The 21,464-nt window shown below is 42.1% G+C and overlaps 1 protein-coding gene across 6 annotated transcripts; it reads left to right on the forward strand.

Moving 5' to 3' along the window:
* Positions 1-26: 26 nt before the first annotated feature.
* HSCB (HscB mitochondrial iron-sulfur cluster cochaperone) lies at positions 27-17,549 on the forward strand. Of its 6 annotated transcripts, XM_058531698.1 has the most exons (6): positions 27-277; positions 1,394-1,490; positions 1,840-1,929; positions 2,553-2,697; positions 6,531-6,578; positions 17,410-17,549. In XM_058531698.1, the coding sequence occupies exons 1-6, from the start codon at positions 42-44 to the stop codon at positions 17,499-17,501; spliced, it is 708 nt and encodes a 235-aa protein (XP_058387681.1). In that variant the 5' UTR covers positions 27-41; the 3' UTR covers positions 17,502-17,549. The 6 variants fall into 6 exon arrangements, with proteins under 6 accessions (XP_058387681.1, XP_058387682.1, XP_058387683.1 ...); XM_058531699.1 differs by lacking the exon at positions 6,531-6,578; XM_058531700.1 differs by lacking the exon at positions 2,553-2,697.
* The last annotated feature ends 3,915 nt before the right edge of the window (positions 17,550-21,464 follow it).

Consider the following 21,464-nt stretch of genomic DNA (forward strand, 5'->3'; position numbering starts at 1 on the left):
TCCCCCCACGGGTGAACGCGGCGAGATAGGCCGCGAGCCAGATGTGGGGCGGGAGGGCAGGGGCCTTGCTCCGGGTGTGGGGGTTGTGGCCAGCAGGGGTTCTCGGAAGGAGACCGCTGGGCTGCAATGCTGCATCGCTGGCGGGAAGCAACTCCCCCAGGTGTTGGAACTGCGGCGGCCCAGGGGGCTCCATGCGGGGGGACGGGTTCTTCTGTCCGCAGTGCCGCGCGCTGCAGCCACCTGACCCCACTCGAGACTACTTCAGCCTCATGGACTGGTACGGGAGGCGGTTTCGGGAAACGCGCCAGGGCGAGAGGGATGTCGGGGGCTGGCGTGCGAGAGGGGAGGGCTGCTCAGCCTCGTCAGGGAGGAGGAATGGGTTAGATAGGTGGGCGGAGCCCTAGAGAGCAGGGGCTGGGGGTGGGGTCTGGGAAAATGGAGGATGGGATGTGTCCTGAGAGGAAATTGAGGGGCGGGCCTGAGGGAAGGAACTTTGCGGGATAGACACAAGAGTGGAGGCAGGACTGGAGGGGCGGGGAATGAAGTTAGGGGAAATTGAAGGATGGAAGCTTCAGTGGAGGGAGACTCGAGGGGCGGGACCTGAGAGAAAGAGAAGTTGGGAGGCGGGGCCTGAGGGAAAGATGAGTTGGGGGCGGGGCCTAAGGGACGGGAGACGGGAGATTTGAGGGATAGGGTCAGAATGATTAAAATTGGGTTGAGACTTTTAAGAAAGCGGTACTGAGGTGTTATCCAAAATAAGGGAGTAAAAGCACAGAAAACCTAACATTGTAGGCGGAGTCTAAGGGAAAAGTGAGAATTGGAGGGAGAGGGTCTGAGAAAGGAGTGGTTATTTCCCATTTTCTTCTGAAGGTTGAGGAGCTTGGAGAGGTGGTAAAGGTGGGCAGAGAGGGCAGGCTCTGGGAATAGAAAGTGAAAGGGATTGGATTAAAATATAAGTGGGAGACAGAGATGAAGAGACCTGGGCTTTGGAAAGATAGGGTGGGATTCGGGAATGCCCCTTCCCTTTAGCTCTGGGATCTGCTCCCGCCAGTCACTGAGCACTTATGATGGGCTGCAATAACACTACCCTTTAAGTTCTTCAAGGTACCAAACTTGTTCCCACCTTTGCATGGTCCCTCTGCATGCATGACTCTTTGCTCTGGTCTTTGATTACTCCTCATCATTCGGGTCTCAGCTCAAATGTCATCTCTTTGTCAACCACATCTACCACTCTCTCTGACTCTATTCTCTTTTCCCTCAGCACCTACCACTTTTTGAAATTATCTCTGTCTACATTTTATTGCCTCTTCCCCATGAGAACAGGAACCAGGGCCATAGTATACAAATCTATAAATATTTGATGCATAAATTTCTTCTCCCAATTTCCTTCCAGCAACCGCTCCTTCAGAGTTGACACTGCGAAGCTCCAGCAAAGGTACCAGCAACTGCAGCGTCTTGTCCACCCAGATTTCTTCAGCCAGAGGTCTCAGGTAGCCTATTGGCCACTCCTAATGATACCAAAACACATGTGCACACCGGGTGGGTGGCAGTGGCCTTGTGGTTATGTGATAATCAGAGACAGAGCTGGACAACCCGGTCCACCCTGGGACACGCTGACCCAGGCCGGCCAGGCCCTGGACCTGCCCTGCACTCACAGCTTTTACCCAACTTTCCAGCAGAATTAGAACCCATCAGCTGAAAATAAAGACAGCTCATCCCACCCCAGTTCTACTCTGACCACTTCTTAGGTGCCTGCACCTCGGTATTTTATGAAACAGTTTGTGAATGTAAAATGGCTGATTTGGTTGGTAATAAGACTTTCTTTATCTCCACTAACAGACTGAAAAGGACTTCTCAGAGAAGCATTCAACCCTGGTGAATGATGCCTATAAGACCCTTCTGGCACCCCTGAGCAGGGGACTATACCTTGTAAGGTGATTTCCCATGTGTGACTGCCTGGTGTCCATTATGCTGTGGGACCGCTGCTCCTCTCTGTTCAGCAGAGGAGTGCTTGAGACCTAAGCTAGTCCAGGGACCAAAGATATTTAGCCTCAAAGACGTTATACAAATATAGTTTTCTCTGAGCATTCTCTGTAAATCTTACTTAGCCAATTGCATTTTTTAAAACTATTTTCTATAAATTTCAAGGCTTGAATGGTGATAGCTTTTAGGGAAGAGTAATTTGGGAGTATTTTTGGGGGGAGGTGAGCACCTTAGAATTTTAGGATTTAATAGAATCTTTGCAAATATCTATTTCAGCCTCCCAAATGGAGGAGTGACTCCCCTAGGGTCACACAGTTCCAGGTAGCAGAGAGGGATCCCATCCTAGCACTCCTGTCTCAGCCCAAGTTTCCAGCACCCTACCCTCGCTTTCATTATTAGGACAGTTCAAGTTTTCCCTGTGAATGGTATTCTGTTCTGAAGGGTGAGTAGGATTTATGACTCTGACCATAGTTTCTTGAACCTTATTATTTATAATAAATACAAATAAGTTATATTTATACCTTACATATATATATGACTTATGTTTTCCCTGCTTTGTGCTCCAATAGCTAAAGCTCCATGGAGTACAGATTCCTGAAGGGACAGATTATGAAATGGACAGGCATTTCCTCATGGAAATAATGGAAATGAATGAGAAACTCACAGAAGCTCAAAGTGAAGCTGCCATGAAAGAGATTGAATCTGTTGTCAGAGGTAAAAGATAAAATACCACCAAATTCATTTTATTGCCATTATGAGTACATGTCTGGAGTTAAGTGAAAAATGAATATAAAGAGTACATATTGGTCATCATAATGATTCAGAGAGTAATTTTGTTCTTGGTTATACTGAAACCAATTTTGTCTGGAAGTTAGACTTGCAACATCTCTAAGTCTCTGGAAGTCTGCCTTAAACCAAGAATATAGTAGTGTTTTGCAGATTGCAATCCTCCTTCCTACCCATGACATTTGGATAACATCATTGTCTCTGACAAGAAAAATAGGCTTCAGAAGTTCATGGAAATGCCCAAGGTCACATTACAGAGCAAAGATTGAAACCTTGGTCTTCTGATCCCAGATTGCTTTGCTTTCCACTTTTTTCCATAGTGTTTCAGTCATGGTTCTCCGGAGAAACAGAACCAATAGTGTATATGTATGTAGGTATATATAGAGAGAGAGAGAGATGGAGAAAGAAAGAAAAAGTAATTTATTTTAAGGAATTGGCTTACATGATTATGAGGGCTAGCAAGTCCAGAATATGTAGGGCAGACCAGCAGGCTAGAAACTCAGGCAAGATTTCTATGTTAGTCTTGAGGCAGAAGTCCTTCTCCAGGAAACAGTTTTTGCTCTTAATGCCTTCAACTGCTTGGGTGAGGCCCACCCACATGATCAAAGATGATCTCCTTATTTAAAATCAATTGATTGTAAATGTTAATCACATCTACAAAGTACCTTCACAGCAACATCTAGACTAGTGTTTGACCAAACAGCTGGGCACCATAGCCTAAATGTTGACGCATGAAATTAACTGTGCCATGGAGAAAAGTCCTCAGGGTTCTCACTCCAATAGTACGCACTTTCACGGAAAGTACATATGCACTTTCACAAATATTTATAGCAGGGCTACCATGGATCAGGCACTAAGGATAAAGCAGTGAACAAGAAAGACATGGTCCATGCCTTTGTGGAGTTTATATATTCCAACTCAGTGTGTCCAAAATGGAATTCATGAACATTTCCCCTCCCTCCTCAAAAAAATAATCTATGCCTCTTCTGATGTTCGCTTCTGAGTGAGTGACACTATCCAGCTGCACAAGTCCAAAACAGTGAGTAGGCATCTTTGACAACTTATTCTCCCTTACCCCCATAGACAGTGCATCACCAAGTCTTGAAAAGCTGACCTTCTAAATGTGTCTCAAATCCATCCATCCATTTTCACTGCCATCACCTGTTCCTTGCTACCATTCTCTCTCATCTGGACACCTGCAGTAACTCCAGACTGGTTTATCTGGACCTTCAATCTAATATATTCCTACACTGTCACTTGTGTGATCTTTTTGAAACCCAAATCTGATCATGTCACCCTTGGCCTTGCTTAAAAACTTTAAGTGGCACCCACTGCTCTCAGGTTAAAGACCAAACTCTTTTTTTTTTTTTTTGTGGGGAAGATCAGCCCTGAGCTAACATCCATGCCAATCCTCCTCTTTTTGCAGAGGAAGACTGGCCCTGAGCTAACGTGTATTGCCAATCCTCCTCCTTTTTCTCCCCAAAGCCCCAGTAGATAGTTGTATGACATAGTTGCACATCCTTCTAGTTGCTGTATGTGGGACGCGGCCTCAGCATGGCCGGACAAGCGGTGTATCGCTGCGCGCCCAGGATCTGATCCCGGGCTGCCAGTAGCGGAGCACATGCACTTAACCACTAAGCCATGGGGCCAGCCCCAAGACCAAACTCTTTAGCATGGCTTATGAGGCCCTGCATGGTGTGGCCTCTGCTTCCTCCCATTTGCTCTTTCCACTCTAGCCACATGGGCTACTTCCAGTTCTTCATCTGTACCATGCACCTTCCTGCCCCAGGGCTTTTGTACGTACTGTTGCTTCTGCCTGAAACCCTTTTCTCTATCCCATCTAGTTAGTTCTTCCTCCCATCAGATCTGGGGGAAATCATGGCTTCCTCAGAATCCTCAGAGAACCTCTCTGTCTATACCTTTTGGCATTGGGTACCCGTCTCTTGTAGGACTAATCACAGTTATAACCTTACTGTTCTATGTGAGATCATTTGACCAATATCAGCCTACCCTGTTAGACTAGAAGTTCTGCAGAGGCAGAAATTGCGTCTGCTTGTTGCTTCCCTCATTCTCAGCACATGGAATAGTACTTGGATTATAACGGGATCAGTAAATATTTATCAAATGAGTGAATAAATAACAAACAAAGAAGTTAAAAGCAATAAAATAGAAGCTGTGGTGGGAGCGCTGTCAGCTGGGAATGTTATCAACAGTGTTAGGTCTGGGTGGTATTGGTAGAAGAGAAACTCTGGATTTGCAATCAGAGGTCCCAGTTGCACGGCTTTGAAAGGCAGAGGATCATGAAGCTCTGCTGTGAGGTAGACTTGGGTTCAGTCCCAACGCTGCCGCTAACTTTCTGTGTGACCTTGAGCTAGTGACTTCACCCCTCTGAGCTTCAGTTTCCTCATCTGTAAAATGGAGACAATGTTAGTACTGGTTGTTGCAAGGATCAAATTAAATGAGATAAAGCATGTAAAACACTTAACACAGTGGCTGGCCCATAGTAAGTGCTCAGCCAATGGTGGAGGTTATTCTAGCCCTATAGTAAACATCCAACTCTGAGCAGGTCACTAACCCTCACTTAGATTAATTCCTAAATTCTTCCCCACAGGTACCTGCTGAGGCCCAGGTTAAGTGAATGTTCTGGGGCATAGAGCTAGTTAGTTTTGTGGTCAGGACTTCAGAGCCTCCAGACTCCTAGTCCAGTGTTCTTTTGTCTACACCACGTTGCTACCTGAGAAGCGAGTTCCAACCACTGTCTAGGAGTCTGGAGACTTGGGGTCTGTTCCCACCTCCTCCACTCACCAACCATGTGACCACAAGGACAGTTCCCCAATAGGTGCCATTGCCTACAATGGGGATATAGTGTATCTGAAAGTGCTCTGAAAACAGGTACCATATAAATGATTGATACCATTTATATCTAGAAAATGCCCTCATGGTAAAATTCCTCATTTCCTAATGAGGAAACAACAGAAACTGAGATAGCTGCTCCTTTACTTCATCTGGCATCTTCTCTCTTAAGGTACAATATGATCTAAATGTTTCATTTCCTGAGAGGCTGTGTAATTTGTAGTGGTTGCCTGAAACACTGTAATGCCCTGCTGATAGGCGAGCCCAGCTTGTTAATTTTCTCCTTGCTGAGATCTGGAGGATTCAGACTGCTTGGTGGAGATATTCAAGGCATTTCCTTGTCTTTTTTTCTGTTTTTTTTAATGATTCTATAGCCATTTTATGAGCCTTGTTGATTGCCCTTCAGACCTTTCATGGGTAGAAAAACAAGGGGCCAGCCCCATGGCATAGTAGTTCAGTTTGGCACGCTCCACTTCGGTGGCCCAGGTTTGCAGGTTCGGATCCCAGGCGGCGCGGACCTACACCACTCGTCAGCCATGCTGTGGTGGCGACCCACTTACAAAGTAGAGGAAGACTGGCACAGATGTTATCTCAGGGCTAATCTTCCTCAAGCAAAAAAAAAAAAAGGAAGATTGGCAACAGATGTCAGCTCAGGGTGAATCTTCCTCAGCAAAAAAAATGCCTTAAAAAACAGAAAAAGAAAAACAAGAGTGTGACTGGAGTCAGCCGGCGCTGTCCTGAACTGGAGTTGCTGTGCTGGGGCATGTAGAGATAGAGGTTATGAAGCCGTATCCTTGAATCCAAGCTTCCTGTTGTGTTGTGTTCACACCAGCATGATTACAAAGTGTTGTCTTCATATTATGAGTCGATTTAAGCAGAAAAATTAAGATAATGGTTTTCTCTTTCAGCTAAACAGAAAGAATTGACTGACAATGTGACCAGAGCTTTTGAACGAGGTACTTTATTTCTTGACTTTTTTAAATATGGAAAGAAATTGTAAACACTGAGGTAGAACCATCCATTCAATAAGTATCTATTTTATAGCCATCCTATGATAGGTACATAGGGAGATATGAAACATGTATGAGTCTACATTTCTGCCTTCAGGATTCACAGTCTTACTAGAGAAATTAGCTGTGTGCCAAAAACAGTGATATGCCAGTGAAAGATTAGATGAGAGAAATGCTTCCATTCCTCTTTAGCAAGTCGGAAAAGATAAGGTGAGGGATGGGGGCTGAAGCCAACACAGGCAGATCCTAAGGGCAAGGCTGCAGAGTCAACATTTGGCAAAGCCCAGGAGAAGTCCATGGCAGAGCTGTGCCTGAATTACAAATATGGAATGTTCATCCTTGTCCCTGCTGCTCCTGGCTCTCAGATTGAAGAGACTAGATCTATTTCTAACTATGTTTAAGCAAGAACAACCTTTCTCACCATGCTTGACTTTTGCCACCCCTTAAATAAGAAAATATTAACCCTTTGGCTTAGGGATCATTTGATTGCAGGAAGCAGAAAGCCACTCATACTAGCCCAGATAAAGGGATGTTATTATAAGCAATCAGGACTCTCTCCCAGAGAAAAACTTGCAATGATTATAGAACAGTGTGATAAGAGCTTTCCAGGGACAGAAGCTAGGAACCTGAAAGCAGTCTGGAACCAAGACTGCAGTCCTAGACCTGTGCCCCTGGCAGTCCACTCCATCCTCCTCTCTTCTCTGTAAACCAGTTCCATCTGCTTCCTTATTAGTGTACAGTGCTCCAAAGTGGCCTCCTCCACTGGATGACTCCTTAGTCTTCCTTGGTCTGTCACCTTATAAGAACAAGACCTTTCACCATCTGCCTAGAGTCCCCTAGACCCAACTCTAGATTCCTGGGAGAGAGAATTTGATTGGCCCAGCTTGAGCCAGATGTCCCTTCCAGTCCAGTCACCTAAGGCCGAGGAGATAGGCTTATACAGTGTGCTGCCTACTTTGCAGGGACTGTAGGAGTCAATTCAGAGAAGTAGCCGGTGGGGGGTCTCTAAAAAGATGTGGAGGAATATAAATTAACAGCAGAAAAGACAGGAACCTAGCCTGACATATCTGCCTGAAATCCGTGTCCCTAACCCACTGGCTAAGATGGTTTGATTGTGTTCCACCAGGGCCCAGCCCCAGCTCTTGTTATACCTTTGGATACTTTTATTTTTTTAATTATGAAATACAATTTTTCAAGAGAATAAATAAGTACGATTTAAAGAATAATAATAGACCAAACACCCATGTCCCCACCACTCAGCTTAAGAAATATAACATGCAAAGAAGACATCCAATGGCCAATAAGCACATAAAAAGATGCTCTACATCACTAACCATTAGGGAAATGAAAATTGAAACCACAATGAGATATCATCTCACACTTATTAAGAAGAGTGCTATCAAAAAAAAAAAACCCCAGAAAATAACAAACGTTGGCAAGGATGTGGAGAAGTTGGAACCCTTGTGCACTGTTGTTGGGAATGTAAAATAGTGCAGACACTATGGAAAACAGTATGGCAGTTCCTCAAAAAATTAAAAATAGAATTACCATACAATCCAGCAATTCCACTTCTGGGTATATACCTAAAGAATTGACAGCAGGGACTCCAAGAGATGCACTGTCAAAGATAAAGCCAGATACTAGTTAAAGTGGTAAGGACAGGTTTGAATCAGTAATAAGTATTGCAATGAAGAAGAGTCCATTTTAAAGGGAGAATGAGGGAGTAGGGAGGCAGGGTGAGCAGGGCTCAATAGAGTCAGGGAAGTGAAAAATTACCAAAAGCTGGAAGAAGTGGTTGGTGTGTGAAACCCATCTGGGTTTGCTAATTGTTGCTTATCGAAGTTCGGCTTCGACGCGCCCACAGAGCCTTGGAGACAGGGGCCCTATTTTCAGGTGTTAGCTGGAACACACAGTAAGAAAGAAACATTCTTCTTTCCTTTGAGCAATATAAGTCTATTTCTCATTCGATCGCCTGTTGTTTATTAAGGACTAGCTGAACCATCTGTTGAGATTTGGTAGTAGAGGATATTTGCTGGATGACGTGAGCAATCAGGCATTTAATGAGGAGCATCTATGGAAACAAAAAGAAAAACAAAGGTTAATGGTTGGAGCAGACTATAAACCTCATTTCTAAGTCGAGAGGGCAGCCACTTGAGAAGACATTGAACTCTTAAGCATCTTTAGAGGGTGGCATGAGGACGGCAGTGGCCATCTAATGGATTTCCTGGTTTATAGTTGGAATGTTTGTGGTGATGGCAAAGACATCAGTGTCACAGTCATGGTTCTCTCCCAGAGCAGAGCATGGAAGAGGCAGGAGTTCTGGTGGACTTTCTGAGTAGCCCATCTGCCAGCAGTTCCAGGCACAAAGGTTGCCCATACATGATTTGTTGTGGTGATGAGTTCTTTGAAGTTTATATCAAGTTGTCTGGCTTCAGCTTGTGGGACTTTTTCAGGTCCTGGAGGAAAGGGGCAGCCACAAGACAGACAACCTCAGTCCCAATAAGGGTCTGGGCAGTCAAGTTTTAATTCTTAGTGACACCAAGTCAGGAGGGAGGGAGAAAAATTGGAAACATCAATATGGAAAGTTGTAGTCAGGTATTGAAGGAAACTAGAAGAATTGAGAATTTGGTAAGGGCTGATAAAATGTGTAAGCTGGCAGGATCCAGTTCAGTTTATAGGGAGAAATAAAACCTCAAAGACTGAACAGGATTCTAATAACGCACAAAGGTGTTCCACTGAAATAAATAAAATCAATCTTTTTAATCAAAGATAATCAAAGTAAGATTATTCTTGTTTACAAAATCATTTTACTTTCATTAAATTTGGCCTGATTATTTACATAAGTGCAGCAAGAATGATAATCAGCCATACAGGACATTTTACATTTTCTTTATGGAACTTTTTATAAAGAATCTCAAGGGGCCAGCCCAGTGGCGTAGTGGTTAAGTTCATGTGCTCTGCTTCAGTGGCCCAGGGTTCGCAGGTTCAGATCCTGGGCGCGGACCTACGCACCACTCATCAAGCCACGCTGTGGCGGCGTCCCACATACAAAATAGAGGAAGATGGGCACAGATGTTAGCTCAGAGCTAATCTTCCTCAGCAAAATGAGGAAGATTAGCAATGGATGTTAGCTCAGGGCTGATCTTCCTCTCCAAAAAAAAAAAGAATCTCAGATTGGACTTTAAAAGCCTCTCAATACTAGGAAGTCAAGCCAAGAATTCTCCATCAGTCTTCATCTGCAGTACCTATAATTTGGGTGAATTCCCCTCTTCTCAAGGTCTCCAAAATATCCTGTTTCCTGGGCCTGCCAGGAAGTGATCTTCCTTACTCACCTGTAAGGCTGGGAACCCTATAAGTCAGATACCAGGCTCGCTTTTTCAAGAGGGTTTTGTAAGCATTGGCTCCATAAAGTCAACCTTAGTTTCTTAAAATTGTCTGGTCATATCTGATTTTATGCATCATTTTCAAATATGACACTCCATTCCAAACTTTGCTAATATAACCAATGTTTTTAATTATGTCCTATTGCAAAGAGGACAGATTCTTACTGAACCTGTACAAATAACTGTTGCCATGAAAATAAGAATACTCAAATATAGTTTCCAAAAATAGTTTTTGAAGGATCAGGAAAAGAGAAAAAGATAAATGTTTTATAAGTAAAAATTACAAAAGTATAATTTACTAGATTGTTATGAGTCATAGATAGCTTAAGAGAAAATGGAAGGGGATTTTCTTATATCTTGAAAATAGAACATTTAAGAGCCAGCAATATTTTGAACAAAAAATATAAAAAATTATAATCATCCTTTATCACTTTACTCAATTTTATGTAATTAATTTTGTTCTGTTTGATCTTGGGTTAGCAGTTTTATGAACTCACTGGCTTTTTCATTAGTTTTGGAAACTCTGACTTAGTCTGTTGGTTTGATGTCAGTTATTTAAGCAATGCCATCAGAAGCCTGTACCCCAGAGTACCTGACCTTTTTCATAGGTCTCACCGACAGTCCCTTTTTGTTGAACACAAGTACTCTGGCCTCTAGCTGATTGCAAGAACTTTTAGGAAAACATCAGAGTAAAACAACAACTCTGGATAGCAAAAGAGTTAAAATGGCCATAGCTAAAGATCTGATGAGAGTTCATTATAAAAATAACATAATTGACAAGGAAATTTGGTTGTTTCTGTGACATCTAACATTTTGAATTAATAACTGGGCTGAAAGCATTATACCAGGACATATCATGGATGGTGAAGGCATTAACAAATTTCTAGGAACTATATGATTTCTGAAATAATAACATTTTACCCATACAGAAATAACCTAGGGAAGACTAAGTATCTCTTCTTTGACAAAGCTTCCATTATAGTTTAGTATTTCAAATCAACCTAATTACTTTATTTTTTTAAAGAAATTCATTTTATTTATTTATTTTTTTATTTTTATTTTTTTTATTTTTTGGTGAGGAAGATCAGTCCTGAGCTAACATCCATGCCAATCCTCTTCTTTTTGATGAGGAAGACCGGCCCTGAGCTAACATCTATTGCCAATCCTCCTCCTTTTTTCCCCTTTTTCTCCCCAAGGCCCCAGTAGATAGTTGTACGTCATAGTTGCACATCCTTCTAGTTGCTGTATGTGGGACACCGCCTCAGCATGGCCAGACAAACAGTGCGTCGGTGCACGCCCGGGTGCGCCCGGGATCCGAACCCGGGCCACCACTAGCGGAGCACGCACGCTTAACCACTAAGCCACGGGGCCGGCCCCCAAACATAATTTAATATCTCTCTTTTTACAAGATGAGAGAATAAATCTTTTGAGGTTTTCCAGGGGCCCTCTTGGAAACTTCAAAGTCAGGAAGACTTTATTTAGAATTTGATTAGGAGAAGTTGTCAAAAATGTCAAAAGGTTTGAATATTTAATTAAATAGGATCATAAGGGGCCGGCCCCGTGGCATAGCGGTTAAGTGCGCGCGCTCTGCTGCTGGCGGCCTGGGTTCGGATCCCGGGCGTGCACCGATGCACCGCTTGTCTGGCCATGCTGAGGCCGTGTCCCACATACAGCAACTAGAAGGATATGCAGCTATGACATACAGCTATCTACTGGGGCTTTGAGGGAAAAATAAATAAATAAATAAAATTATAAAAATAAATATATAAATAAATAGGATCATAGGTCATTGTGAAATAAGACTTAGTTATCTATTTAACCACAGTGATAATAAAAGATTTCAAAGGCAAATATAGGAGGTAACATAAAAAAAAAATACCTTAGCTCTTTTAGCAGTGAGAAGGGCCGGCCCCGTGGCTTAGCGGTTAAGTGCGTGCACTCCGCTGCTGGCAGCCCGGGTTCGAATCCCGGCCGCGCACGGACGCACTGCTTCTCCGGCCATGCTGAGGCCGCGTCCCACATACAGCAACTAGAAGGATGTGCAGCTATGACATACAACTATCTACTGGGGCTTTGGGGAAAAAAATAAATAAATAAAAATTAAAAAAAAAAAAAAAAAACAGTGAGAAGACTTGGTTCTCTTAAGTAATCAAAGACATGATAAAGACAACATGAAGCACAGGAAATTATTTGGATAAGGCACAGAATATATGTTTCCTAGGCAGATTACTCAAAAGGTAAAGAAAAACCTTTTACAATCTTTTATTAAGAGCAGGCCAATGATCCAAGAAACTTTGTCATTTTAATAGAGAGAGAACGAAACTAGTTTTGTATCAATACACTATTGTTTTAAAGTTTACTTTTAATAAACACCTTATATATAAATCCATTTAATCTTAACCAGCTTTGACTTCACAATATAAAATTCCTTTTCTACAACTTTCTTTTTTTTTTTTTTATAATTTTATTTATTTATTTTTCCCCCAAAGCCCCAGTAGATAGTTGTATGTCATAGCTGCACATCCTTCTAGTTGCTGTATGTGGGACACGGCCTCAGCATGGCCGCAGAACCGGTGCGTCGGTGCGCGCCCAGGATCCGAACCTGGGCCGCCAGCAGCGGAGCGCACCCACCCAACCGCTAAGCCATGGGGCCGGCCCTCTACAACTTTCTGTATCCATTCAGGTTTTGCCCTATTCTTTCCTTCTTTCACATTCTACTTTAAGATAAAATTACTCTCCTTTTTAATCTTTTTTTTTTCTGTTATGATTTTATTTATTTATTTTTTTTTTTCTCCAAAAGCCCCAGTAGATAGTTGTATGTCATAGCTGCACATCCTTCTAGTTGCTGTATGTGGGACGCGGCCTCAGCATGGCCGGAGAAGTGGTGCGTCTGTGTGCGCCCGGGATCCGAACCCGGGCCACCAGCAGCGGAGCGCGTGCACTTAACCGCTAAGCCACGGGGCCAGCCCTCTCCTTTTTAATCTTAACAAAAACACATCCTACATTCCTTACATACTTTTCATATAAAAACACATCCTACTTTTCTCCCATACTTTGTATACAGAGTTGTTTTTCTTCACTCTTATTGTTTCTAGCAGTTTTATTCCTATATATATTGATTATAAATTTTAACCATTAGTAACTTTTATTTTACAGAGACAACTAGGAAGTAGAAATTGCAAACTATGATACACCAGTATTCTGTAGCAGATTAGCAAATTTTATGAATATACCATTTCATAATCTCCAGAAGTATATGCTTTTTATAATACAATATTTTTAACGTGTCAAGAAGAAACTGTTTTTTAACAGACCCAAATATCTTTGGCCTCTCTGTACCATATAAAAATATGAAGCCAAAAGAATATAAACTTATACTTAATAATGAATGTTTCAGTACTTTATCTTATTTAGAAATTATTTAGATATTTAATGAATATCTGTTATTTAACTTTGCTAACTCTAAGGTTCCAAGTTACCAAAAAGATTTTGGAAATAATTTTTAGACAACATATTATAAAACAATTATTGTTGAAATAACACTTGTCATAATTTAATTTGAGTAATATCATATCAATAAAATCAAATTTATCATTTTATAATCTTAAACGTCTGATAAATATTAGTTATTTGACTAGTAAACCCAAGTAGAATAAAAATGTATGCTTGCATTATACTTAATGTTGACAACTCTGAAGACATACCTGTTTTATTAAACCAACAATGTCAAACTAGTCTTATTTACCAAAGATTTACCCAAATTACATGAGATTGAAAAACACTTTAGTTGGTTCCTATATTTCTGGAAGTTTTAGGAATATTTAATTTATATAAGTGCTTATTTCTCTCTAAATCAATTAGGATACAACTCCTTTAAGGGATTTTATAAATTAAGTTGGTAATACCATCCAAGGGTAGGGAAATATCATATGTTTATGTATGTATGTGTATATGATATACACATACAGATAGATGCAAATACAGATCTTACACTTTTCATTTAAAAATTTTAGCCATAAATCAGACATAAATACAGTAATATAAAATTCACTTCAAGTGGGTTGATAGATGTTAACTAAACTTATTGTGGTAATCATGTCACAATATATACACATATCAAATCATCGTGTTGTACACCTAAAACTAATACAATGTTATATGTCAATTATATCTCAATAAAACTGGAAAATTTTAATTAATTTTTTAAAAAACTCACCAGTTTATGGGGCCCGCCCAGTGGCGCAAGTGGTTAAGTACGTGCACTCTGCTGCGGCGGCCCAGAGTTCACCGGTTCGGATCCTGGGCGCACACTGACACACTGCTTGTCAAGCCATGCTGTGGTGGCGTCCCATATAAACTGGAGGAAGATGGGCACAGATGTTAGCCCAGGGCCAGTCTTCCTCAGTGAAAAGAGGACGATTGGCAGATGTTAGCTCAGGGCCGATCTTCCTCACAAAAAACAAAAACAAACAAACAAAAAAACTCCCTAGTTTATATATGTGGTTCTCATTTTTACTCTCTTTTATATATTTATCCAAATTGTGTATTTAGCAGATGGAAGAAGTTAAAGGTTACCTGCTCAATATGAGGGCTAATGCTTTCCACCAATATTTGTGGAAGAGACCTTAAAGATGTTTTATTTTTTTATTTTTTTGCCCTGATATATAATCTTATGGAGGCTGTAGACTAAATGTCTGTTTCCAAGTAGTTTTTTTTTCTTTTTCAGCTTCAGGTGGTTGCTTTTGGGGGTACCTGAGTCCCTTGAGAACCCCCAGGGGGGACAGGGGGCCCAAAGTTCCAGTGACTATAGGGAGCTAAAGGGTGAGAGTGGGAAGAGAAAGGTTTGGCAGGGTGGACAGAGGGGTGGAGGAGGTAGGGGCTTGAAGGGGGACATATCAAAGGATGCAAGGGAGCTGAAAGGAAGGTGGAAGGTGGTAAATGGAGGAAGGAGGAGGGGAGGTGATGGGAAAGAGAGGTTAGAAGAGATAGCTTGGCGAGATTTTAAGTTTCCCAAAGAAGCTATAGGAGTTCCAAATTTTCCTAAGTTATACCACCAAGAAAAGAAGCCAACAGAGCACCATGGTGGCACACAGTCAGCAGGAGTTTGAGAAGGAAGATTTTAGTTGACTGAGTTCCCCTGGAAGAAGCAGGATCAAGTAGAACAAAAGCTTCACATGGAGCCAGGGAAAAAAAATTTCCAACCCAAGAGTCAATCGCCACTAGAAGCAAGGAGCCAAGAAGAATTCTGGCCTAGGAGGTAGCTTTCCAAAGAAGCCTGGGACTCTAATCTAGCTTCAGAGAGTACACTCAGAATGGTAAGAATCTCAGTCTGTCCTCACTGTAGGGACGTATGTCTGGAGAATTGGATCAGAAGTTAGACTCAACACCAGATACCCAAACAAGCAAGCAAACTGGAGATGAGACAGAGGTCTCTATGCATGCTGAAAAGTCTGTTTGTCACGTCCCTCCGAGGGCCTGATGGTGTTTCTGATCCAGATCCAAGTCACAGTGCCAGACAACTATCAAAGATAAACAAAGCCGGACATTAGTTAAAGTGCTAAGGACAGATTTTAATCAGTAGTAACTATTGCAATAGGGAAAAGAGTCCAACGTGAACTGAACTCAACCTATTTGTGACTGGGCATTTTCAAGGGACAATGAGGAAATAGAGAGGGGGTGCTCAGGGGCTTAGTAGAGTCAGGGAAGTGAAAAATTACAAGTAGGAGGTGGGGCTCCATGTGAAACCAATTGGGTTTGCTAACTGGTGGTTCTTGAAGTTAGGCTCCTGTCTACCCACAGACACTGGGAGGCAGGGGGCCTGTCTTCAGGAGGTGGCTAGAATAAACAGTAAATTCTTTTGGCAGCCCTGAGTTTTCTCAGGCAGGCATTTTAAGGGGGGCTAGAGTCATCCTAGGGATGTGGCATTGAGCTGTTAGAAACTACGTTTGTGTTTGTTCAGGTCTTTTTAGGTCAAGGCCTAGTCAAGAAGTGGGCTCAGAGGAGCCTGGCTAGCATTTGGTCAAGGAGAGAATTTTTGTAGCACCTGTGTTCAGAATTTTTCACGAGCTAATAGGTGGAATCAGCCCAAGTGTCCATCAAAAGTTGAATGGATAAGCAAAATGTGGTATATCCATACAATGGAATATTATTCAGCCTTAAAAAGGAAGGAAATTCTGACACATGCTACAGCATGAATGAATTTTGAGGACATTATGCTAAATGAAATAAGCTACTCACCAAAAGATAAATACTTTATGATTCCACTTATATGAGGAAGTAGTAGTCAAATTTGAAGAGTAGTCAAATTCATAGAGACAGAAAGTATAATTGTGGCAGTCAGGGGCTGGAGGGAGAGAGGAATAGGGAGTTATTGTTTCATTGTTTCATTCTTGTTTCATAATAGGTACAGAGTTTCAGTTTTGCAGGATGAAAAGAGTTCTGTGGCTAAATGGTGGTAATGGTAGCATAACAATGTAAGTGTACTTAATGCCACTGAACCCTACACTTAAAAATGGTTACAATAATAAATTTTATGTTATGTGTATTTTACCACAATTAAAATGATTTTTATAAATTAAATAAATAAAATAAAGAAATAGAACATGACCACTGCCTTCCAAGCCCCAGTAGGCCCTTTGCAATTGCATCCCCCTTCCGTGGTAACCACTCTCCTGAAGTCTGTATTAATCATTCTCTTGCTTTTCTTGATGGTTTTAACCATATATGAATATAACAGTATATTATTTAGTTTTACATATATCTAAGTCAGGGTTTCTCAACCTGGCACTGCCGACATTTTGGTCCAGATAATTCTTTGTTGTGGGGGGCTGTCCTATATGCTGTAGGATGTTTAGCAGCATCCCTGGCCTCTACCCACTAGGTGTCAGTACCACCTCCCCACTTGTGACAACCAGAAATGTCTCCAGATATTGCCAAACATCCCTGTGCGCGCAAACTCACCCCCAGTCGAGAACCATTGGTCCAAGGGCATCATTCTCAGAGACCGTAGGCCCCCTGAGGGCAGCTCTGTACCTCAGCACCTGGCACAGAGGAAGCACCCAGTGCTTCCACGTCCTCTTCAGGGTTAGACCACCATGTACGATAAGGGAAAACTCGTAAAACATCACCCATTTATTACGTGGGTACTGGCCTGAAGAAGGTCAGCTTCTCATGTTTAAAGTCTAAATCCTGTAAACACGCATGCTTCTGCCCCTTTTGGTTAATCCCTTCGTCCCTTTAACAATCCAGATGGTCTCCCTCTCTCGCACACATTTACTGAGTAATTGGCCCTCCAGAGCCCGGAGCTCAGCTTTGATCCAGCTGCCTTGGTCAATAGAGTTGGTTTTATTCTTGCTTGAAATGAAGCCTGACATTAATGTCTCTGTTTATTTTAGATGATTTTGAAAAAGCCAAGGAAATTTTAACAAAGATGAGATACTTTTCAAATGTAGAAGAAAAGATCAAGTTAAAGAAGATTCCTCTCTAATTGTTGCTAATTTTGAAGTTTTAAAAATAAAGTGCTTGTATATTTCTTTTCTGGCTTCTGCTAATTGAGACTAGATATGCTTTAACTGCTTATATAATCTTAATTAAATCTGTGGCTCAAGCATTAACAGATGACGAAGTTTGTCATGCTGGAAATACAGCTTGGCCAGAGCTTGAATGGTCAGTTCTTTGTGTGATACTTGATACACCATGTACCCCATCTAGGCCAATGGATGAGGAGGTACGGATGGGGCCAACTTGAGGCCCTAGAGTACGGGTGGGCAAACTTTTTCTGCAAAGGGCCAAGAAGTAAATATTTTAGGCTTTGTGGGCCATACCACCTCTGTTGTAACTACTCAACTCTGCCATTGTAATACTTTATTTACAAAATGGGCAGTGGGCTGGATTTGGCCATGAGTTTGCCAACCTCTGCCCTGGAGCCACGTCTTCTTTCTAAGGCCATGACCTTCACTAATAGATAGTCCTCTTGTTTAGTGTGGCCTTTCAGGGCATTTTGTTTGGTAACCCTGCAAATCTTCCTAAGGGTCTCTTTGGCCTACATTTCAAAATGTAGATAATGTTATCAAGAATTGGTCTAGTATTAAACACAAACCACATTTTCGGCTCCACCTTGGTGGAGTGGAGCCGTTTTAATTTCTCTCTAGACAGTGGACACTCTCTTGTCATGATTTCCATGCACCTCTTTGGATCTTTGGAAATTCAGTTTAAGTTCTTGATTCATTTCCAGAAAAAAATACTTTTTTTTTTTAAGTCTCTGGATCAAGGAAGATTAAAATAGAAAATTGTGATTAAAAAATTCCAAGAAACAACATTCAAACTCTTGGAGAGAATTGCTTGTTTATAGTTGAAAAAAGTCCGAGTTCTGAACCAAGGTTTAAATACTACTCCTAGAGCTTAAAGCTGCAGCTCCTTTGCATCCTGCCTTGTCTTTGTCTTAGAATTTATATCTTGTAAATCCTGATGCAGTTATACTTAGTTAACATTTTAGGATTTATGGATCTTCTAAAGACAGATTAACCACAGCAGCTGTCTGGCTTAATAGTATTTAGGAATATCAGTACAATCTCCAACCCCCTCACAATTTACAGGGAGAATGAGTTACTTGTCTGAAAACACACAAGGAGTCCTTTAAGTAAATAATTAGAATGGAAGCAAATGTCCTAATTAAATTGGGTACTTATGTAAAGGAGGTGAAAGGAGTGTTTGACAAACTTCTGTAGACAATCTTCATTCCTTCTTCAGAACAATAATCAGAACCAAAACAATCTGACCACAAAAAGAAATCAGATAAACATTGCCTCAAAGGACATCTTTGGAGGAACTTCAAAGAAGCTTTCTCTTACCTGTTGCCATCAGCTGGAAAGGCCACTGGGCCACCCAACAAACCATTTCTGACTTGAGTGATAAATAAAAAAGACTTGGTTTCTGAGTCATGGCTTCTGAGTCAGTCAGTGGGATTACTTTTTTTTCCCTCTCTTCCAAATTTTTTTCTTTTGAGTCTAAACTCCAAGTTTAGCTTGACTTCTAAATCCAGGAACCCTTTCAAGTGTTCCCTGACAAAGCCAGATGGGAGGTGTGCTTCTAGACATCTGAAAGGTTAGCAGCTCTATTTGGATTAAAGTTTCTGACCCAGTGAAGCAAATTAAGCTCCCACCTCCCTCCCCACGTAATTCCTAATATAGTGTCAGAACAAATCAGAAGTTTTGACTAATTTGTGATGATTTCTTCTCAGGCTCTGGTCTCAGACAGCCCTGGTGTTATGGACTAGATGTGTCTCCCAAAACTCGTGTGTTGAAGCCCTAACCCCCAGTGTGGCTGTGTTTGGAGATGGTATCTCTGAGGAAGCAATTAAAGTTAAACGAGGTATTAAGGATGGGGCCTTGATCCGATAGGATTAGTGTCCTTATGAGAAAAGACACCAGAGAGCTGCCTCGCTCTCTGTCTCTGTACTTGTGCACTGGGGAAAGACCCTGCGAGAAAGCCAGAGAGAAGGCAGCCACCTATGAGCCAGGAAGCGACTCCTCAACAGAAACTGAAACCAACCATGCTGGCACCTTGGTCTTGGACTTCCCGCCTCCGGATCGTGAGAAAACTAACTTCTGTTGTTTAAGTCAGCCAGTCTGTGGTATTTTATCATCAGCCTGAGCAGACTGATAAGACCTGAGTTTGAATCCCAGCTCTGCCACTTATTTGCTGTGAGTCCACCATTGCGCTCAGCTTCATTTCCTCAACTTTAAAAATGATAATAATAGTAGTACCTATCTCACCTATCTCATTGTGAAGATGAAATGAAATAGATTATCTCTGCAAATTGCTTAGCACAGTACATGGCACATAGTAAGCACTCCAATGTGATTTTTAAAATGATAATGACTTGTATTATTTTTACTTTGGCAACAAAATCAGGCCTTTTACTGGAGAGTAAATGTTATCCTTTCAACAAAGTTTCAAGCACCTACTTTGTGTAAGAGAATACTTGGCCCTGGTCCTGAGAGAGATACACAGAACAGTTGGATGCTTCCTGTTTATTTGGGGAGATGACTTTTATACCAATAACCAAAACAAAATCAGTTTCCATTTGCTGCACAGGTATTGTGTGCTAGACACTATGTGCAGTACTTTGCATGATTCCATCAAATTAAACGCCATTCAACTTGTTTTACAGAAGAAACAAGCTCCCAGAAGGTGAGAGAGTCAAGAGCTGGAATTCAAACCCAGGTCTTTCTGCAAAGCCTGCACTCTGAGGGAGGCTGAACCCATCAGATTAAGTGCCAGCCAAGGGGATCAAACAATTAGTCAAGAGGGGCCATTTACCAGGGCCTGCACCATGCCAGGCAGAGGCAGGATTTGATCCGAATCCCTGTTTCCAAAGCCTGTGTGTACAGCTTCACTGGGCATAGGGAGGGATCACTTCTGGGTGTGGTAACCAGGGAAGAAGGCTTCAGGGAAGAGGGAGAGTAGAATCTAGACAGGCAGAGAGAACCTGTGTCAGGTGTTCCCCAAGACCACCCCCAGGTTCAGTGACTCACTAGGAGAACTCACAAGACTATCTATGGCCATGATTTATTACAGCGAGAGGATCCAAAGCTAACTCAACAAAGGGAAAAGGCGCTTGGGGTGAAGTCTGATGGAAACCAGGCACAAGCTTCCAAGGGTCCTCTCCCAATGGAGACACACAGGACAGGCTTCATTCCCCCAGCAACAAGTTGTGACAACACGTGAAAATGTTGTCTGCAAGGGAAGCTCGTTAGAGACTCAGTACCCGAAATATTTCTTGGGCACTGATCACATAAGTACTCTTTGCCTAGCATGTGCCAGAATTCCAGGCTCCCAGAAGGGAAATCAGGTATTCAGCATAAACTACATTGTTTCTACAAGCAATGTAGGCACAGTGTGCCATTCTTATCAGTTCTGGGAATAGGGAAACTCTCCCCAAATCCTAATTCCCAGACACCAGCCAAAGGCCAACTTTGTCAGCAGATCTTTCTAAGGATATGCAGTCTTTCTAAGGATATGCAGTCTTTCTAAGGATATGCAGTCTTTCTAAGGATATGCAATCTCAGGGCTGCTGTGTTACTTGTTTCCGCACAGAAGCTAACGAGAGGTCCCCTCAGTGTAACCTAGTGAAGGGATTACAGAACAAAAAATCTATAACCAGAGAGGAAGGCACCTCCGTTACTAAAGGGCTGTTTCCTGTCTCTGTGGCTGCCACCCGGCAAAGAGAAAGGCGCTGCTCTCTGAGTCAACAAAGCAGTCATGCCACCTAGTGTGTTCAATGGCAAGTGACAAATGGCTGCAACAGACTTGGACCTAAAGCTTTGTTTAACAAAGAATTCCTTTGGTTCTGTCACTTTTTGTGACATGTTGGATATATCAGAGGTGGCCAGATGAAAAAATAAAGACAGAACACCATCTTTCCTTTGCAGGGTTGCTGTCAGGAGGC

This window comes from Diceros bicornis, chromosome 35 (genome assembly GCF_020826845.1).
Source record: "Diceros bicornis minor isolate mBicDic1 chromosome 35, mDicBic1.mat.cur, whole genome shotgun sequence".
Classification (NCBI taxonomy): domain Eukaryota; kingdom Metazoa; phylum Chordata; class Mammalia; order Perissodactyla; family Rhinocerotidae; genus Diceros; species Diceros bicornis.